This window comes from Panthera leo, chromosome D3 (genome assembly GCF_018350215.1).
Source record: "Panthera leo isolate Ple1 chromosome D3, P.leo_Ple1_pat1.1, whole genome shotgun sequence".
In the NCBI taxonomy this organism is placed as follows: domain Eukaryota; kingdom Metazoa; phylum Chordata; class Mammalia; order Carnivora; family Felidae; genus Panthera; species Panthera leo.
Window position 1 is genome coordinate 9,462,594 of NC_056690.1, and position 15,052 is coordinate 9,477,645.

Genomic DNA, 15,052 nt, shown 5'->3' on the forward strand with positions numbered 1-15,052 from the left:
ATGGTTACCTCAAGTTTTATGACTGGGTTGTGAATCAGAGCATATGTGGCAGATTTTTAAATTCAAGTCTTGTCTGTTTTGTGCCAGGCGCTGTCTTAGGCACTAGTGGTACAAAGCCAAACTTCTAAATGTCCCTGCCTCTCATGCAGTTTATAGTCTAGATGGTGGAGTTAGGTAAAAAAAACAAAAACAAAAAAACACAACACACTGCAGGTGGTTACAATTAAGTAGAAAAAGGGTGGGGAGTACTATACTAGGAAAAGTAGTCAGGAGAGGCCTCTCTGAGGAAGTGACATTTGTGTGGAGCTCTGAAGGCAATGAGGGAGCAAACCTCCACTGTCTTGGGGAAGAATATTCCAGGCAGTGGGAACAGCAGAGAAAAAGGCTCTGAGGTACGTTCAAGTCTTGTGTGGTCCGGAGGAAAAGCAAGGTGAATGCGTTGGGTCAACATACATTATGTTTTATTTATTATTTTTTTAAATGGTTACTTATTTTTGAGACGGAGACAGAGGGGAGGGGCAGAAAGAGAGGGAGACACAGAATCTGAAACAGGCTCCAGGCTCTGAGCTGTCAGCGCAGAGCCAGATGCAGGGCTTGAACCTACGAACCGACCCGTGAGATCATGACCTGAGGCGAAGTTGAACGCTGAACCGACTGAGCCACCCAGGCACCCCAGCATAGATTACGTTTTAGAGAGGTGATGGGAAGCTAGAGCTCAGAGGGACTTGTAGACCATTGTAAGCACTTTGGCTTTGACCTTGAATAGAAGAGGACCTCTGTGGAGTTTCTAACAGAAGAGGGACTTCTAGTGGCTAAATATATAAATGGGAGGCAACGTTACATAGTGGTTACAATAGTTTATGTAGACTAACGGATTAAAACATCAGCCTTAGGTGCCTCCTTAGCGCAGTAGGTAGCACGTCAGTCTCATAAAACCTCGGCCTTGCCATTCATTAGCTCTGTCCTTGAGTAAATCCTTTTACTTCTCTGTCCCTGAGTTTGCTCATTCCTAGAAATGAGATAAAAACACTCCATAGGGTTTGTGAGGATTTGATGAGCAAATATTTCTAAATGTGCTTAAAATAATAACTAACATTTAGTAAGAACTTGATGAATGTTGGCTCATAGCAACTAAACAGTCGTTTTAGAAAGTTACAATTTCTTGGTCACTATTGCCCAAGTTAATTTTCTTAAAATATTTTAGCTTTTCTTCATGTACTTGATAGGTCATTGATGAGTCTTCCTACTAATTTGTGTCCAACCAGTACAAATAAGTGGAGTTGAAAATATCTGATCTGACTTCCAGTACTGACTAGGATATACTCCCTTGGAAGCAAGCCAGCATCACAATAAATAAAACTTCTGGTCTGTTACCTTGTGCTGTATTCATTATTTTGCTTTCTTGAGGATGTCCCTCATTGGTGAGGACTGAGACCTCTAGAGTTCAGCTGGAAAAGCTGTTGTCCTGGACTCTTAAACTTCTGCCTGACTACCTAAGAGCGGTCCAATTAGACTTTAACATCTCATCTTATTACTCTTCAGAATAATTAGGATACGGCCAAGGCAACAACCATAGCCTCTGTCTTCTCATTTCTGTCTCTTCTCCCATAGCCCTATGGCTTCACTATTCCTAAGGCACTTAACTAAACCTGGAGAATGAGCATTTGGGGGTTAGATATTGTCTTGCATATATGTCTTTTATTGTATATGGAAGAGTTCTTAATATTTGATGAACTAGTGAAAATTCATTTCCTTAGTTTTAAAATTTTTTTTTAAATTTCAGTATAATTTACATACCATAAAATTAACTCAGTGTAAGTGTATACTTGAAGAATTGTTAATAAACTTATAGAGTTGTACAACTGTCATCACAATCCAGTTTTAGAGTATTTCTATCCCCCCTAGAAAGTTCTTTTTGCCTCTCTGTAGTCATACTCTACTCCCACTTGCCACTCCAGATGATCATTGATCTGTTTTCTGTCACCTGTTTTGTCTTGAGAAATTCCAAATTAATGAAATTGTATATAATATGTAGTGTAATGTGTTTGGCTTCTTAAAATACTTATAAGATTCATCCATGTTAGTGCATGCGTTGAGTTTATTTCTTTTTACTTGTTGAGTAATCTTTATTGTTTATTCATCCCCAGTTGATGGGCATTTAGGTTGTTTTTGAATTTTAGCTATTATGAACAAAATGATAAATACAACTTGCCCATGCAAGTTTTTGTGTAAACATTTGTTTTAATTCCTTCTGGGTAAATACCTTGGTATGGAATTACTAGGTAATTTTACGTATGGTAAGTTTATGTTTAACTTTTTAAGAAATTGCAAAACTTTTCCAAAGTAGCTTTACCAATATTCATTCCCACCGGTAGTATTTGAGTGGTTTGGGCCATTTTTGTTTGTTTGTTTTCACCCTCCTCACAAATATTTGGTATTGTCAGTCTTTCTATTTTAGCTATTCTAATGGTTGTGTAGTAGTATCTGATTGTGGTTTTAATGTGCATTTCCCTAATGACTCATATTGTTGAACAACTTTTCATGTGTTTATTTGCCATTTGTGTATCTTTTCTGGTGAAATGTCTATTCAAATCATTTGCCCATTTTTAAGTTGGGTTATTTGTCTTATTGAGTTGCAAGGGTTCTTCATATACTCTGAATAAAACCTAATTCTAATGCTGTTGAGTATCTTTTCACGTGTTTGCCATTCGTGTATTTTTTTTTTCCTATTTAACTATTAAAATCTTTTGCCCATTTTTATTTTATTTTTAATTTTTTAAAATGTTTATTTTTGAGGGAGAGAGAGAGTGAGAGCACACAAGCAGGGGAGGAGTAGAGGGAGGGAGACAGAGGATCTGAAGTGGGCTCTGTGCTGACAGCAGAGAACCTGATGTGGGGCTTGAACTCATGGGCTGTGAGATCATGACCTGAGCTGAATTCAGATGCTTAACTGACTGAACCACCCAAGAGCCCCTTGCCCATTTTTAAATTGTTTGTCTTATTACTGAGTTGTAAGAGTTCTTTATAAACTCTGAATAAAAGTGATTTATCAGACATAGATCTGCAAATATTTTTTCCCAGTATATGTCTTGGCTTTTCACTTTTTAATGGTTTTAACTTTGATGAAGTCCAGTGTATCTTTTTTGTTTTTCTTTTTCTTTTCTTTGATGGATTGTGCTTATGGTGTCATAGCTAAGAAATCTTTGCCTAGTCTCAGGTTATAAGATTTTTTCAACTATATTTCCTTCTAGAAGTTTTATAGTTTTTAGTTCTTTATTTAGATCTGATATCCACTTGGAGTTAACTTTTGTCTTTGGTGTCACATAAGGGTCTAAGGTTTTGTTTGTCTTTAACATGGATATCCAGTTGTTCCAGGACAGTTTGTTCAAAACACTGTCTTTTGCCTATTGAATTACTTTGGTACTTTTTTTGAGAATCAGTTGATCATAGTGTGTGAGTTTTTTTCTGGATTCTCTGTTTTGTTCTATTGATCAATATGACTGTCCTCATACCAGTATCATCTTTATTACTGAAGCTTTATAGTAAATTTCCAAAACTGGGTAGTGTGAGAGCCAATTTGATTTTTCTTTTTCAAAATTAAGTTGGCTATTCAAGTTCTTTGTATTTCCAAATGAATTTTAGAATCAGCTTGTTTATTTCTACAAAAACGTGTGCTGGGATTTTGATAGAGGTTCCACTGAATCTATAGGTCAATTTGGGGACAGTTGCTATCTTAACAATATTGTCTTCTAATCCATGAACATGGTATAGCTCTCCATTTCATTAGGGCTTCTCCCATTTTTCTTGGTGATGTATTTGTAGTTTTCAGTGTATAAATCTTGCACTTTTTAACAAATTTATTCCTAAATATTTTATTCTTTATGATGCTGTTAAGAATTGTTAAATTTTATTTTTTGGATTGTTTGTCATTAGTGTAGAGAAAGGCAGTTTATTTCTGTATTTTGATATTGTGTTTTGCATCTTTACCACATTTGCTAAGTTCTAGATTTTTTGTGTGTGTGTAGGTTCTTTAGGATTTTCCACATATAAAAATCATGTCTTCAGCAAATAAATACCGTTTTACTTCTTCCTTTACAGGATGCGTGCTCTTAATTTTGTTTTCTTGCCTTATTCTGTGGGTAGAACCTCAGGTACAGTGTTGAATGAAAGTGGCAAAAGTGGACATCTTGCCTTGTTCCTGATCTCAGGGGAAAAGCATTAAAGACTTATTGCTAAGTAAGTGGTTTTGTAGACATCCTTTGTCCAATTGAGTTTTCTTCTATTCCTTGTTTGCTGAGAATTTTTATCAGGATTAGGTGTTGAATTTTTGTTAAGTTCTTTTTCTTCACCTATTGAGTTGATTATATAGTTTTTGTTCTTTATTCTTACTATGGTGTATTAATTGAGTAACATTAATTGAGTTTCAGATATTAAACCAATTTTGCATTCTTGGTATAAACCTCACCTAGTCTGATGTAAAGTTATTCTTACATGTTTCTGTATTCACTTTGCTAATTTTGCTGAGGATTTTTGCATTTTTATTCATGAGAGATAAAGGCCTATAGTTTTCTTGTGATGCCTTTGTCTAGCTTTGGTATGAGGGAAATACTTGCTTCCGAATGAGTTTGGGAAGTTATATCCTCCTCTGTTTTCTGGAAGAGTTTGTGCAGAGGCTTGATATCATTTCATTAAGTAGGGGGCAGTTTTTGCCTCTTGTGAGGCATTTGGCAGTGTCTGGAGACTAATATTACAGTTGTTCAGTGTGGGTAGGGGATGCTTGTAGTATCTAGCAGGTAGAGGCCAGGAATGCTCCTGAACATCTTAGCAATGCACAGGACAACCTCACAACAAAGAACTATTGGTTCATAATGTCAGTGATGCTGAGGTTGAGAAACCATGCTTTAAATGATTTGGTAGAATTTACCACTGAAGCTATGTGGGCCTAGCCTTTACTTTGTGGGAAGACTTTTTTGTTTTGTTTTGTTTTGTTTTGTTTTGTTTTGTTTTGTTTTGTTTTGTTATTAATTCAGTTTCTTGTTATAGTTTTATTCAGATTTTCTATCTCCTCTTGAGTGAGTTTTGGTAATTTATGTCTTTCTAGGAATTTGGCCATTTCATCTAGTGGTCTGATTTGCTGGCATAAAGTTGTTTATGGTGATCCTTTATAATGCTTTGATTCCTGTAAGGTTGATTGTGATGTCTCCTATTTCTTTTTTTTTAAATTTTTATTATTATTTTTTTAATGTTTATTTTTGAGAGAGATACAGAGCATGAGCAGGGGAGGGGCAGAGAGAGAGGGAGAAACAGAATCCGAAGCAGGCTCTGAGCTGTCAGCACAGAGCCCGACGTGGGGACCGAACGCTCAACCAACTGAGCCACCCAGGCACCCCCTCCTCTTTCATTTCTAATATTAATCATTTGTGGGGTTTTTTTTCTTCTCAGTCTAACTAAAGTTTTGTTAATTTTGATATCTTGAGGAATTAACTATTGGTTTTCATTGATTTTTCTCTATTTTCTGTCTTCTGTTTTATTGATTTCTGCTCGAATTTTTATTATTTCTATCTGCTTTCTTTGACTATATATATAAGTTTATTTATTTATTTTGAGAGAGGGTGAAAAAGTGTGTGTGGGGGGAGGGGCAGAGAGAGAAAGGAAGAAATAGAATCCCAAGCAGGCTCCACTCAGTGCAGAGCCCAACGGGGCTTGATTCCATGACTGTGAGATCACAACCTGAGCCTATATCGAGTCAGATGTTCAACAGACTGAGCCATCCAGGTGCCCCAAGTATATATTTTTTTCCTGCTAGTTTTTCAAAATAGAAGCTTAGGTTATTGATTTGTGATCTTTCTTATGTAGAGATTTATAGCTATAAATTTCCATCTAAACACCACTTTAGCTGCACATAATAAATTTTAGCATACATACAGCCCCCTCACAGCCATGGTTTTGCTTTCCATGGTTTCAGTTATCTGTGGCCAACCATGGTCGGGAAGCAGACAGTCCTTTTGAATCATCAGAAGGTCAGTAGTAGCCTAATGCTTTGTCACAATGCTTCCCGTCATTCATCTCACTTCATCTCATCATACAGGCACTTTATCACCTCACATCATCACAACAAGAGGAAGGGTGAGTATGGTAGAATACGATATTTTCTGAAAGACAGAGAGCATGTTAACATGACTTTTATTACAGTATATTGTTATAATTGTTTTATTTGATTATTAATTATTGTTAGTCTCTTACTGTTCCTAATTTATAAATTATAATGTATAATGTTAAGCTATATACATTATAACTAAATTATTAAATTTTATCATAGGTATGTAGAGGAAAAACATTAGGATTTGGTACTGTCCTGTGGTTTCAGGTATCCCCTGGGAGTCTTGGAATGTATCCTCCACAGACAAGGGAAGACTACTGTATCCTCCACAGACAAGGGAAGACTACTGTATTTTTATTTTCATTCAGATCAAAATATTTTTTTAAAAATTTTTCTAATTTTTCTTGTTTCCTCTTTGACCCATTGATTATTTAGAAGTGTTATGTAAATTTTGAACTTCTTTGAATTTTGAATTTTTTTTTTGAATTTTTGAAATTTCCCAAATTTCCTTGTTGATTTATAGCTTAATTCCATTGTGGTTGAAGAACTTTATATATTCAGTTTAAAAAAATTTATGGAGACTTATGATCTAGCATATGGTTTATCCTGAAGAATAGGATGCTGTGTTCTGTAGATGTCAGGTCAAATTGGTTGACAGTGTTATCTTCTACTACAAGTTTTTCTTGCTGATTTTCTGTCTAGCTTTTCTGTTATTGAGAGTGGCAGTATTAGAATCTCCAACTATTATTTTGAATTGTCTATTTTCCTCTTATATTCTGTCAAATTGTGCTTCATGTATTTTTGGATTCTACTGTTAGGTGCCTGCATATATGTTTATAATCATCCTATCTGAATTGACCTTTTCATCATTATAAAAAGTGCTTCTCTTTCTTTATTAACATCTTTTGATCTATCTATCTATCTATTTAAATTAAAGTTGGTTAACATACAGAGTAGTATTGGTTTTAGGAGTAGAACCCAGTGATTCATCACTTACATATAACACCCAACAAGTGCCCTCCTTAATGCCCATTACCCATTTATCTCATCCCCCACCCACCATCCCTCTAACAACCCTCAGTTTGATCTCTGTACTTAAGAGTGTCTTATGGTTTGCCTCCTTCTCTGTTTTTATCTTATTTTTCCTTCCCTTCCCCTGTGTTTTATCTGTTGTGTTTCTTAAATTCCACATATGAGTGAAATCATGAGATTTTGTCTCTCTCTGCCCAACTTATTTCACTTAGCAAATGTATTCTAGTTCCAACCATACTGTCACAACATCTTTTGTTTTAAAGTCTATTTTGTCTATTGTCTGTATAGCTGCTTCAGCTCTCTTGTAGTTACTCATGGTATATCTTTTTCCATCCTTTTACTTTTTTCCCCATTTAAAAAATAGTGATAAAATTAAACATAAAATTTACCATCTTAACCATTTTTAAGATGCACTTCACTGGCATTAAATACAGTTCTAATGTGCAGCTATCACCACCATCCATCCCCATAATTCTTTTGCTCTTGTAAAACTGAAACTCTGTACTCATTAAACAGTAACCCTGCCATTGTCTCCTTCCCCCCCAGACTCTACCAACTACCCATCTACTTTCTGTCTATAATATTGACTACTCTGAGCACCTCAGAAAAATGGAATCATAAAGTATTTGTCTTTTTGTGACTGACTTATTTCTCTTAGCATAATATTTTCAAGGTTTATCATATTGTAGCATATTACTGACTTTCTTTTCTTTTACTTTTTAAGGCTGAATGATATTCCATTGTATGTATATGGACATTTAGGTCCCTTCCATGTTTTAGCTATTGTGAATAGTACTGTTATAAACATAGATGTACAAATACCTCTTGAAGATCTTGTTTTCATTTCTTTTGAGTATATACCCAGAAGTTGACTTGCTGGATCATATGGGAATTCTAGTTTTAATTTTTTTGAGGAGCTACCATACTGTTTTCCACAGTAGTTGTACCATTGTACACTCCCATCAGTAGTGCATAAGGGTTCCAGTTTCTCCATATCTTTGCCAATACTTGTTATTTTCTGTTTTTGTGTTTTGTTTTGTTTTTTGCCTTTTTTTTTCTTTTTGATAGTAGCTATCCTAATGGGTGTGAGGTTGTATCTGATTGAATTTTGATTTGCGTTTTCTTCATGATTAGTGATGCTGAGCATCTTTTCATGTGTTTATTGGCTGTTTTTATATCTTTGGGAAAATGTCTATTCAAATTCTTTGCCCATTTTTTTTTTTTTTTAATTTTTTTTTTTTTCAACGTTTTTTATTTATTTTTGGGACAGAGAGAGACAGAGCATGAATGGGGGAGGGGCAGAGAGAGAGGGAGACACAGAATCGGAAACAGGCTCCAGGCTCCGAGCCATCAGCCCAGAGCCCGATGCGGGGCTCGAACTCACGGACCGCGCGAGATCGTGACCTGGCTGAAGTCGGACGCTTAACCGACTGCGCCACCCAGGCGCCCCTCTTTGCCCATTTTTTGAATCAGGTTGTTTGGGTTTTTTTGTTGAGTTTTAGGTGTTCTCTATATTCTGGATAGTAATCCCTTATTACACACTTGATCTGCAAATATTTTCTCCTATTATGTGGGTTGCCTTTTTACTCTATTAATAGTGTTTTTTGATACACAAAATTTTTCAATTTTCATAGTCATCTTGTCTAGTTTTTCTTTTGTTGCCTGTTCCTTTGATGTCCTATCCAAGGAATCATTGCCAAAGACAGTGTTATGAAACTCGTGTCCTAAGAGTTTTATTGTCTTAGGTCTTACATTAAGCTCTTTGATCTATTTTGAGTTTTTGGTATATGGGGTTAAGGGTCCAACTTTGTTCTTTTGCATGTGGATACCCAGTTTTCCCAGTACAATTTGTTGAAGAGCCTAAATGTCCCATCAACTGACGAATGGATAAAGAAGACGTGGTTTATATACACAATGGAATACTACTTGGCAATGAGAAAGAATGAAATCTGGCCATTTGCAGCAACGTGAATGGAACTGGAGGGTATTAGGCTAAGTGAAATAAGTCAGTCAGAGAAAGATAGATACCATATATTTTCACTCATATATAGATCTTCAGAAACTTAACAGAAGACCATGAGGGAGGGGAAGGGGGAAAAAAGTTACAGAGAGGGAGGGAGGCAAACCATAAGAGACTCTTGGATACTGAGAACAAAGGGTTGATGGGGGCTGTGGGGAGAAGGGAAAGTGGGTGATGGGCATTGAGGAGGGCATTTGTTGGGATGAGTACTGGGTGTTGTATGGAAACCAGTTTGACAATAAATTATATTATAAAAAATTAAAAAAAAATAAAAGTGTTACTTCACTAGTAATCAAAAAAAAAAAAAGTCTGAGCAGAAAAAAAAAACTGGGCTGCAAAGACGTGTGGAGGTGATGGCTATTCTAATCTTATTTTATATGCTTGCATATTAATTGGGCAGAAGCTCTATTTTCATCTCTGAACTTAGCCTAATGTCTGGCACATAGCAACTGCTCAGTGAATGTGTGTTACATGGACAGATATTCTGTTCCCATATACTGGGAATTGGGATTCTGTTAGATTTTCATTGCAACAAAACAATTTGAATGTCTCATGAGTTTTAGCCCAATTTCTCAAGGTCTGAATTTGGTTTCCTTTTCTTCCTTTGGAACCCTGAAAAATGAATTTTAGCCTACCACAACTTTAATATGTGGCTTTCTTGCCTGAGCATATGGCAATAGAAGCTTAACATATAGTGATTAGACAGGAATTCCATAAAAACTATAGAGGCTATGTCTGGAACCACTGAAAACTATTAAAAGTATAATAAAACAAGTGAAAACTATAAAAAAATATAGTTACCCAATGAATATGACAATATCTTTATATTCAAAATGATGCCATTGAAAATTAGATCAATTTACTACTCACTACTACCTTATTTGAACTTTTAAGTCTCAATTTATTCAATAGATAACAATTTACTGTTATTCCAACAATTTGACCAACTTGTTCAAGAGTATAGGCCACTGGTCATGGAAGCATATATCAGACCAGTCTTTCTGGAACCTCAGAAAAGGTACCTGACCATTTTAGCAAGTGAATATTTAGTGTGAAGTATTTTGAAAGAATGTCTTCCTTTCACACTCCCCCCAAAAAACATTGAATATCTACTCAAATGGACCTTGTAGATGAGCTGAAGAATTTCTTCTCCTCCTAATGTGTTTGCTTTCTCTTTTGCTGGAAAACAGTGCCTAACTTAGTCATTTAGACAAAATACCTAATTATAAAACCAAAAGAATGCAAAGCTCTGCTTATCGGTTTCTCTTAGAAGATGAGGTGTTGAGTGATAAGGTTTTCTGTTGTCCACCCTGCTTAATTTTCAGCTTTTTAATTGGAGAATCATTTTCTGCCCCCACCCTTTTCTATTTTAATAGGAAACCTCCATTTTAGAGGAATACAATATCAATTGGACTCAGAAGCTGGGAGCTGGAATTAGTGGTCCAGTTAGGTAAGAGACCCACATGCAAAGTATGGCAAAGTTGCTCTGAAGAAGGCCATTTGACCTACGTTGGCCATTAGAAACAGCAAGTGTGCCACACTTGTGAAATAACTTTAACAAGTGGAGGTATTTATGTTAGGCTTTTTCTCATCCATTTAGAAATCTATTTAATTGAGCCACATGGTCTGTAATGTAGAATCATTTAAGATACTGAGGTTGCGGAGCTACTCTTGAGAGTCGCCTATAGCCAGCAGAGGCCATTATTCCTTCCTTGGCCATCCTCAGGTTGCTTTCACATGGCGCGGGAGCTGAGGCTTGTGCAGGGTGGGTGAGATGGCTTTTCTGCCTCTCCACCTGCTAGCCCTAGGGGCAAGTTTATTTGGATGCATCTGGATATATTCTTGATTAGAAGTACAATTCTAAGGGGGCACCCAAGTGGCTCAGTCAGTGAGGTGTCTGACTCTTGATTTCGGCTCAGGTCATGATCTTATGTTTTGTGAGATTGAGCCCTGTGTTGGGCTCTGTGCTGGCAGCATGGAACCTGCTTGGGATTCTCTTTCTCCCTCTCTCTCTGCCTGTCCCCTGCTCGTGCTCTCTTTCTCTCAAAATAAATAAGTAAACATTAAAAAAAAGTACAGTTCTAAAAGAACTTGTTAAATTAGTTTTCACTGTTAATAGATGATTTCTGATTGAATTTTTTTCCTCCAAATCTAGAGTCTGTGTGAAGAAATCTACTCAAGAACGGTTTGCACTGAAAATTCTTTTTGATCGTCCAAAAGCTAGAAATGAGGTATGGCCCTTTGTTGCCTTGATTTGCCTAAGTATTGGAAGTGCCTAAGAATTATTCTTTTTACAAGTAAGGCAGAGAATACAGAGATGCACAAAGAATTTTATATCCATATTTACCCCTTTTCCCTATTCATGTTATCATGTTAAAGTGGTCCCATATCTATCAGTGCCAAAGGCTGATAGAGTCTTATTTCCTTTCAACTCCCTCTTGTTCTTTTTCAGTTAATGTAGTTCTTGTGCCCTGAACTGTTCAGGTTCACCTCAGCTTATATTTATTGGACAAGGTCCCTGAAGAGTGGAGAATGGTGAATAGTGTCTTGTAAGTGCTGTAGGAGGGCTGTGACGGTGTGTTTCTACTTTAAAAAAAAAACACCTTTGTTTTAAATCACCCAGATGTTGTGATGACATGTTAGGAATATGTACAATGGAGGACATACTCTTTTGCTTAGAGATGTATGAATAATTTCTGAAACCAAATGAGTTATTTGCCAGATTTTTCATTTGCTAATAGATGGGGCAGCAGAAAGTAAATTTGTTGGTGAGGTGAATCTCTGTTCTCTTTAAGGTACGTCTGCACATGATGTGTGCCACACACCCAAATATAGTTCAAATTATTGAAGTGTTTGCTAACAGTGTACAGTTTCCTCATGAGTCCAGCCCCAGGTAAGACTACATAGGGGTCATCACCTCATATCCACCTCTCCACATGTAGGCCAAGGTGTAGTGGGGTTTTCCTCTCTTTTGTGCTCTCTCTCCCCCTCCCCCTTTCTCTCCATCCCTCCTTCCTTCCTTCCTTCCTTCCTTCCTTCCTTCCTTCCCTCCCTCCCTCCCTGCTTCCCTCCCTCTTTCCTCCTTTTAGTTTGGAAAATTTCAAACATTTGTAAAAGCAGACAGAATTATTCAGTGAATCCCCAGGTACCCATCATGCAAACTCAACAGTTACCAACTCATTGCCAGTCTTGTTTTATCTATGCCCCACCTACTCTCTGGGGCCCCCTGATTATTGTGATTACTTTCTCTTTAAAAAAAAAAAAAAAGTATGTAATGTGGAATTAAAACATTCTATTTCAAATTAGTGAAAGAGGACCAAATATTACTAGGCACTGTCTTTGAAGTTGATATGGCAAAAAGCCCGTATTGCTTAGTCTGACATTGCTTTTAAAGGAAGAAATCAACATTATTCTTTTAGCTGCCAAATATTTGGCAAACCCATTGAGTGGCATTCCAGGTGTCTTCCAGGGAATTCAAAGTTAAATAAGGTATGGTTTCTACTGGGGGTACTGAGATGTAAACCTGTCATCATAGCAATGTGATAGGCACCAAGGAGAGGCATCCATAAAATACTTTGAGCTTATAAAGGAGAGGAGAGCTGCTAACTGTAGGCTAGGGAGACAAGGTGTCTCACACAGTGGTTATGTCAGGCCTAGGACTTGAAGAGGATGGGTAGGAGTCTTCTGGGTGGACAAAGAAGATGGATTTGTAAAAACAAATGGGAAATCAAATGATTGTTTCTTACAACTGTGCTCTGTTGGTGAAAGCATTTGGATGGAAACTGGAAGCATGTATATCAAAGAATGGTAACCAGAATTCCGATTTTTTTTCTTTTTGACACCATAAGAATTTTTGCTTTTTTTTTTTTTAGTAGCTGTGTAGCCTTGTCCAGCTGTCCTGCTGGGTATGCTGTGGGTCACATGGAAAACTAGTGTAGTGGGGACAGGAGTGGAGAGAGAGAGACACGGATATAGATACAGACACAGACAGACACAGAATGAGAGTGAATTACCAGGGTGGCCCAACAGCAGCCAAGTGACTTGAAATTCATGTTCTACACAAAGTCATACTCTGTTTTCGATACATTTTCCATCTAGCTGCCCTAAATATGATACAAAACATGTCACTTAATATATCACCCCCCCTTTAACATCTAGTAATAACAAGTACAGTATCTTCAAAAGGATCATTGTCTTCAAAACTTAATTATTTTACTCCCATTTTAGCTTCTTAGAAAATTTTAGGTGTGGGCTATTTCTTATTCATAGTGTCTAGTTGGTAGTGACAAGGGTCCACTTAGAGGGGTGTGGGCGGGTCAGACTTAGGAAGCAGTTATTACACATTTGGTACATGAGGCATCTTTAGGTTAGCTACTTGATGTTTCAGGGTTTTTTTTTTTTAACTTAACAAAATCAAATGCTTTCAAACAGGGCTCGACTCTTAATTGTAATGGAGATGATGGAAGGGGGAGAGCTATTTCACAGAATCAGCCAGCACCGGCACTTTACAGAGAAGCAAGCCAGCCAAGTAACAAAGCAGGCAAGTTAACCCCGGGTACCAATCAAACTGCCAACAATGTTGGTTAACAAGCACAATTTCATTGGGGGGAATAAAAGAAAGCTTGAAGAAAAGCTCTATTTGATCTCTCATTGCCTGCTTTGTTATGTAATCAGAAAAGATGCTTTGACAGGAGAAATGTGACCCCTTTTATGCTTTGGTGGGGAGCACTGTATTTTTAAGTGGTTGTCAATTGCTTGTCTATTATAAGATTTAAATACACTCTGGAAGGAAGGTAATTTTTTAATTCCTTTTTAGACTGTAGCTATTAAACATGTAGTGTCTAAGCACTATTGTTGGACTTGGAGATAAATTGCTACTGATAACACCTGAAAGATTGTATGGTATAAAAATATGTTCTAAGATGATTGTATACAAGACACTTTGCTTTTGAGTCACCTTATCAGATTTTCATAGAATTCTAAGGTCTTTCTAATTCTGGGTTATTCCTGATTATAGTCTATTTTGACATCATGTTTTATTGCTACAGAAATGATTTATGTCACAAACAATACTAGGAATCTAACTGAAATTACCTCTTGAAGAGGTGAAAAGCTAGACTCTCAAGGCTTATCTTCAGGCCAAGCAAGCAAGGCAAAAAGCAGGAAGCACAGCCTAATTGGTTCTTAATAAAAAAATTATTCCAAATTTTCCATGAGCCTCAAGCATTTTTTTTTTTCACTTGTAGCAAGAATTACTATCAAACTCTACTTACTGGGCCAGAGACCCTTGCGGTGTTAGCGGAAGACTTGACCCTCTTATAGCACACTACCTATGCTTGTGAGTGCAAACCACAGCCAGCAGCCTCAAATCCAAGCTCTACCAATGTGAAGGAGCCTCACGCATTATTAGAAGCCTCCTTTCTGGTAGGGAGGAACTGATATTTGGAATGCCAAGGACAATTCCATACTGAGAACTAAAAAACAGGTAGAATTTGTTCTCTCTATTTAATTTTAAAAAATACACCTCGTATTTTTCAAATATTTTAAATCTTAGGATGTGCTCTGATAATCTTCTGTAGAACAAAAACCCTTCAAACCCACTTAAATAGGTGACATTTCATTTCAACAAATGGGATGAGCAAATTGGAACATCTGGTGGAAAAATCCAGTTAGCTGCTTTCTATTTTTCTCGAAGGCAGAGCTTGGAGTTGAGCCCCCTGGAGAGTGCGGTTCCCTTCTGAGCCAGGTGTTAGTGGCCACTGCCCTGCTGGGCAACACCCAACCCTACGAAGGCTGCCTGGCACAGCGCTTACTCTGCAGCCCCGTTGCATCTCAGATGAGTGGAATTGGAAGCATTTCATTCTTCCCATTTCATACAGGATTTAACCATCAGTTTACTT

General features: G+C 37.0%; 3 protein-coding genes and 1 non-coding gene across 9 annotated transcripts in view; 2 read left to right on the forward strand and 2 right to left on the reverse strand.

The window, feature by feature from the left end:
* LOC122204271 (60S ribosomal protein L6-like) overlaps window positions 1–15,052 on the forward strand; it is a 738,693-nt gene that overhangs the window by 210,126 nt on the left and 513,515 nt on the right. The gene's annotated exons all lie outside the window — the stretch shown is intronic.
* MAPKAPK5 (MAPK activated protein kinase 5) overlaps window positions 1–15,052 on the forward strand; it is a 42,534-nt gene that overhangs the window by 2,111 nt on the left and 25,371 nt on the right. For 3 of the 6 annotated variants that reach the window (XM_042911748.1, XM_042911749.1, XM_042911751.1), the window contains exons 2-5: window positions 10,529–10,602; window positions 11,308–11,383; window positions 11,948–12,045; window positions 13,584–13,692. In XM_042911748.1, the coding sequence (XP_042767682.1) occupies window positions 10,529–10,602; window positions 11,308–11,383; window positions 11,948–12,045; window positions 13,584–13,692 (357 nt within the window). Of the gene's footprint in view, window positions 1–6,048; window positions 6,127–10,528; window positions 10,603–11,307; window positions 11,384–11,947; window positions 12,046–13,583; window positions 13,693–15,052 lie in introns of those variants that run through there. The other 3 variants (XM_042911752.1, XM_042911753.1, XM_042911750.1) reach the window with 2 other exon arrangements.
* Window positions 6,037–15,052, reverse strand: part of TMEM116 (transmembrane protein 116) — a 161,810-nt gene continuing 152,794 nt past the window's right edge. Inside the window, exon 12 of the mRNA XM_042911756.1 lies at window positions 6,037–6,152. Within this exon, the coding sequence (XP_042767690.1) occupies window positions 6,097–6,152 (56 nt within the window). The 3' untranslated portion in view covers window positions 6,037–6,096. The remainder of the gene's footprint in view (window positions 6,153–15,052) is intronic.
* On the reverse strand, window positions 14,391–14,544 carry LOC122204298. The gene has a single exon (XR_006195597.1). It is a non-coding gene; the product is annotated as a small nucleolar RNA SNORA62/SNORA6 family (small nucleolar RNA).